This window comes from Chiloscyllium punctatum, chromosome 38, assembly GCF_047496795.1.
Source record: "Chiloscyllium punctatum isolate Juve2018m chromosome 38, sChiPun1.3, whole genome shotgun sequence".
Classification (NCBI taxonomy): Eukaryota; Metazoa; Chordata; class Chondrichthyes; order Orectolobiformes; family Hemiscylliidae; genus Chiloscyllium; species Chiloscyllium punctatum.
The window spans coordinates 47,422,146-47,428,049 of record NC_092776.1 but is presented as its reverse complement, the minus strand read 5'-3'; the positions used below and the strand labels follow the sequence as shown (position 1 = coordinate 47,428,049).

The 5,904-nt window shown below is 40.2% G+C and overlaps 1 protein-coding gene across 1 annotated transcript; it reads left to right on the top strand.

The window, feature by feature from the left end:
- LOC140463276 (interferon-induced protein with tetratricopeptide repeats 1-like) lies at positions 1-4,579 on the top strand. The gene is given in 3 exon segments (XM_072557032.1): positions 1-15; positions 3,553-4,479; positions 4,481-4,579. Coding segments are annotated over 3 exon segments (1,041 nt in total).
- The last annotated feature ends 1,325 nt before the right edge of the window (positions 4,580-5,904 follow it).

Below are 5,904 nucleotides of genomic sequence, written 5' to 3'. Positions count from 1 at the left end.
ATGTCAAAAAGTGTGGTGCTGGAAAAGCACAGCTGGCCAAGCAGCATCTGAGGAGTAGGAAAGTCAACTTTTCAAGCATAAACTCTTCATCAGGAACACATTCCAACTCTGTTCTCCAGCATCTGCAGACCTTAGACAACTCAACAAGGCTGTGGTAGGAGAAATCCACCCTAAATCTATTGGAGATGAGAACTTTTCCAAATGCTGTAAAAGCAAGATCTTTACTTAACCTGATGCCAACAGTGGATTCAGGCCGGTTCATTATGGGAAAAATCTGGAATGTCTACTCCATGTGGGAGGTATTGCTTCAACAAATTTGCAACTGCTTCCTCTCCAGTGATCATCCAATAGAACATGACCAACATTCTCAAGGGTTGAACTGAGTTATTTGTTGTTTTGGATGATGAGCAATGTAGAAGTGACAGAAGTTCATGACTATACAATACATGCTGTGTGGAAATGTCAGCAGGCAACATGGCTTCCCAGCCAAGCACTCTATTCAATTCTGGAATATTACAATGACAATGATAGTATAAAATCAGATCCCCAAGAAACAACGGCAGTAAAATATCTCCTACTGTAAAGGCAGTACATAACTTACAAAGATCTATGGGAGTGGCAAACCAGTTAGCAAAACTTGGCAATTATCACCAAGATCTTGAAATGTTTACTCATGGGACTCACAAGAAGCAGATCAAAGACATTCTGACTTCCACTTACATCTTGGCCCTTTGCAATTCATCACTCCTGAATATTATTACTGCAGATATCACCCATATTAGAGCTACTCTCTTCTAGTGATAACCAAAAGGATACGGAAAACCAATACAGGGTGTTCTCACTTAAAATCAAGGTCGTACTCCTGAGAAGTGCAACTTGAAATGAAACGTCTTTCAGCAAAGCACCATTCAAGCTCTTGTTTTGAACATAGTCAATATTTTACTATTGTTAACAGCTTATTGGTTTTGGATGCTTTTATGAAGTTGAAGGCATGTAATGTACCTTTAAGAGAGAGAAAATGCTGTTCTGAACTGAGAGATTACAAGCACCTGTCTACATAACTGGATGGCAATCCCAGAGTGTACTGGAAAATTGAAAATATTTAACATTTGGCTGTGAAATGGATGCCTGAGTTTTGGTTGCTGTTTTGACAACAATTCAAATTTAACCAATTGGTTTAAATTATGCCCCAGGATACTAAGACCCAATCGAGGTTGAATTTATTGTTTTGCCAACATTGAGTCAATGAGATGATCTGATGTTGGGGGGGAAATATGGGGACATTTTGAAATTTGGCCAAACAGCAACTGCCTGATGAAGTGCTCATGCTCAAAATGTTGACTCTCCTGCTCCTCGGATGCTGCCTGACTGGCTGCGCTTTTCCAGCACTACACTTTTTGACTCTGATCTCCAGCATCTGCAGTCCTCACTTTCTCCCAGAGAGTAACTTGCATAGAAGAGAGAAGCTGCTGGACAGCTGATTGCCCATCTAACATCTTGCTTTCAAATAAGTTAGAAAACACTCTCAATCAAAAGTAGCTTTTCATGTGAAATGTAATCGCAGTAAAAAGAAATAAGATGACCCAGGGAGATCAGCAGCAGGAAAATTGAAGACAAAAACTGTGATTTTGAGGTTAAGCTAATGTAATTTTAGTAAGTGTCGTATTGGAACAGTGTATCATTGTAGAGATAGAGTCAGAGAGTAAGCATTTAAGAGAAAGGGGGGCTTAGATTTGTGAATAGTTTTTTTTGTATTTAATGTTTGCTTTTAGAGTAAGAAGATAAATTGATGTTATTTTCTTTAAATAGTGGAATTTAGGAATTCTCTGTCACTCATATTTTAACATTACGAGTTTTTCTGGGTGTTTGATTTAATTAACAGAAAAGGTTTGCCTCTGTATGGTAACGATGCAGACTCGTTATTCCGCTTTTTGACTCAAGGGTACCTGAGCATCATTAAAGTAGAGCTCAAGATCAAACCAGGAATTAGCAAACAGATAGGAGAGCTTCTAAACAGACTGTCCGACATGAGCCAGACAAAAACCACAAAACAAGGGCTCCATTGCTTCCTGTTATATTTCCCACCAGACCATAGGAGAGTGCTGAGAATGTGTTATCTATTTGTGTCAGGAGGATGTTCAGAAACTCAACTGGACTCACCACATAAACACAGTGGCTACAAGAAACAGTCAGAGGCTAGGAATACTGCATCGAGTAACTCATCTCCCGACTCCTCAAAGCCTGTTCACTATCTACAAGGCACAAGTCAGGAGTGTGATGGCATACTCTCCACTGGCCTGGATGAGTACAGACCCAAGAAAACTCAAGAAACTTGACACCATCCAGGATAAGCCAGCATGCTTGGAATGCCACCACAGCCATAAGCATCCACTCCCTCCACCACTGACAATCAGTAGCAGCAGTATGTATCATCCACACGATGCGCTGCAGAAATTCATCAAAGATTCTCAAACAGCACCTTCCAAACCCACGACCATTTCCAACCAGAAGGACAAGGGCAGTAGCTACATGGGAAGACGACCATCTTCAGGTTCGCCTCCAAGCCACTCACCATCCTGACTTGGAAATATATTGCCGTTCCTTCACTGGCGCTAGGTCAAAATCCTGGAATTTCCTCTCTAATAGCGTTGTGAGGCAACTCACAGCAAGTGGGCTCCAACAGTTCAACAAGCAGCTCCTTCTCAAGGACAACTAGGGATTGGCAATAAATGCTGGCCCAGCCAGCGATGGCCACATCTTCCAAAAATGAATACTTTTTTAAAAAAATCACTGAGTCTTTATTTGGTGCACTGTACATTCCATAAGAGTTGTTTAATTTTCATAGTAATTCCAAAACAATTAACATACAGTTTTATGAAGTCATTATTATTCCAATGCAGCAAAAGCAAGCATGCAGCCAATTCTAAATAACACAAAGAAAAAAATAATCCCAGGAGGAGTTGATATTTTGTATTGTGATGTGTTTTGTTGCTTTTGGGGTAAATTATAAGCAATCTGCTGTTTCAGTTTTCATCTCTCGAATAGAATTCTAAAAAGTTACCTGAAAAAAACTAAAAGATATTGAGGGTATAAAATCTCTTTGAGCAGCTTAACTCACCTAGTTTTGTGCTTGCAGTTAATCAGTGAACAGAGGTGGAAGACACAGAAGCCTTCCCTTTATTCAGATCATGTGGTAAGAAAGATTCTCATTGTAAATAACAGGGATAGTAATAGTATCTGCTGTAGCTCTTTGGAAACACTCCTTTTTCAGAATCTGTGGGTTGTGGCAGCACAAACACACTGTTACTGTTGGAGAAATTAACTTTCACATTTGGTGTTACACCAGGGCCTCGAATATACTGGTTTCAGCTGCTTGAGGCCTCAGGATTTTCCCTGAGCCCTTCTTGTGTCAATGCTGAAGAGAATGTAAGGCTGGATGCTCGAGGTACCTGGGATTGTGGTGTTAAAGTGCATTGTGTCGAAAATGCCCATGAATGATTAGAAAAAAAACAATAAATCTTTCCACCAGTTTCTTACAGTGACACCGCAAAGGATTCTCTGAAAGAGAAACTGCTTCAGCTACAATGTCACTTCACACGGACCCTGCAAGTAGAGGATGAGGAGTGGGATGATTTGCAGGAACGATTAAATTATACAGTTGAGGCTGACATTGTGCAATATAAAGTCATGCCTTACAATCTACTTACTTTTGTCAACTGTGTACGAGGTAAACATGAGGAGGCATTCGATAATTTGTGGGAAGCTGAGGAGATTCTGAGGAAGGATCACAAGTCGAATGTTGAAAAGTGGAGCATCGTCACCTACGGAAATGCAGCCTGGGTCTATTACCACGTGGGAGAAGTGGCAGAGGCTCAGGCCTACCTCAACAAGCTGGAGAGGATCTGTCAACAGTTCCCTGATGCCTCTCGCTTTACAGCAATGACCCCTGAAGTATACGGGGAGAAGGGTTGGTCCCTGTTGAGATTTGGCTGGAAATATTATGAAGAGGCAAATGAGTGTATTGAGAAGACTCTGGAAGCAGATCCTGATAACATTGAGTGGAATACAGCTCACGCAACCTCTCTGTTCCGAATTAAAGAAAATATTGAAGTCCCTCAGAGTCCTGAGCACTGCAAAGTAGTGAAACAGTTACATCGGGCATTGGAACTGAACCCAAAGGACTCTTTTCTCAAGGTCACGCTGGCTCTAAGACTACAATATTTCAAACAGAAAGAGGAATCTCACAGATTGTTAGAAGATGTGCTCCTGAATTCTCCTGATGATCCCTATTTAATTCAATATGCGGCCAAAGCTTTAAGAATGGAAGGATCTGTTGAACAATCCTTAGAGATGTTGAAAAAGGTACTGATGGAAAAACCAAACTGTGAACTCCTTCACCATCAGATCGGTTTATGCTACAAAAAGAAACTGTTTACACTGAAGAAAACATCTTATAAATATAATGCTTATGAGGAAAGGAAAAAAACTGATTGAACTTTGCAAATACCATTTTCAAACAGCATTTGATCATAAACCATCACTTATTTTTGCAATGCTTGATCTGGCAGAAATTTTATAGGAATGTAAATAATATTCCGAGATCGATGACATGTATGAAGACCTGATCAGAAACAATAGCTGCAACCATTTGAATAGACAGTTATTACTTTGGAATTATGGATTGTACCAACTGTATGTGAAGAGATCCCAGCCCAATGCAATTGTTTATTTTAAAGACTGCTTAAAAATCAGAGTGAAAAGAAGCCAGTTTGTGAAATGTCAAGCAAAACTGAAAGAAATTGCTGAAGATTGATTGAACGAGTATTCAAGAGACAGTGTTGCCTTTGGCATATTGGGATTTTTGCACCAATTGGATGGCAAGAAATCCGAAGCCATTGGATCATTTCAGAGACCCCTGGAATGTGATCGCAACAATGAGGAATTTCAGAATGCTCTCCAGGATCTGAAGGAGGCTGCATAAATTTTGTCTTTGATTCACTGGAATATGAATCTGCATTTGTAAGAAATGGTTCAAACCTAATTCAAAAATGATTGACATATTGACCAGTCAAGATTTTCCAGATTTCGGGCAGAAGTGAAGAGGAATTGTGGGGGCGGCATTGGAAAATAGTGATGCCCTCACTAATAAATCCCTCCTCCATCTTACATGTGGGCTAACTGACATATGTGGGCAACCACCACCTTACCAATTTGAATTTAAATGTGTTCTTCTTCAAGGTACCTCTCATTGAAGAATATCTTTACTCCCAAGTACTCACTTGGATCCAGTAAGAGGTAAGTAATCTTCTTTGAATAAACACTTCATAGCAGCACAACCTATTGATTTTTACCTTCAAGAACCCCTCACAATCCCCTGTCTACCTCAGCAGTGCACAGCTCTCCCAGTGAGGCTGGGCAGGCTCTGGGGCTAACGGATCTCTGACCGGCCTGACAGCACTAACATCACTAACATCATTGTGGATGACAAACTGGGGTGCCACTGATTAGAAGGCATCTCCAAGAAAGTAACTGAATGGATTCCTCTGCTGCTGAGTAAGGAGTTGTGGTCTCCCTTTTTGATCCTGATGCTGAGGGTCTGTGACAGAAACTTAAACTCCCCATCTTTGTAATTACTTTAGTTCACTATTGATTTTGTGTTTCCATTTGCTAAGGTGACACTGATTATAGCCTTTGATTTTTAAGTTAACAGGTTTTGTTCTTAATTAATTAACTAATTGCAATGACTGAGGCTGAAATAGTCACAGTTAAAAACTGTAGTTGAGTGCTGTAAAGGCATGTTATTGAATTAACCTGACATTGTAGATCATGCTCATAGGATTTAAATCGTTACCAACAGGTAAATAAGACTGATTTAATTCTAACCCTAACTTGAAAGCTTTGGGG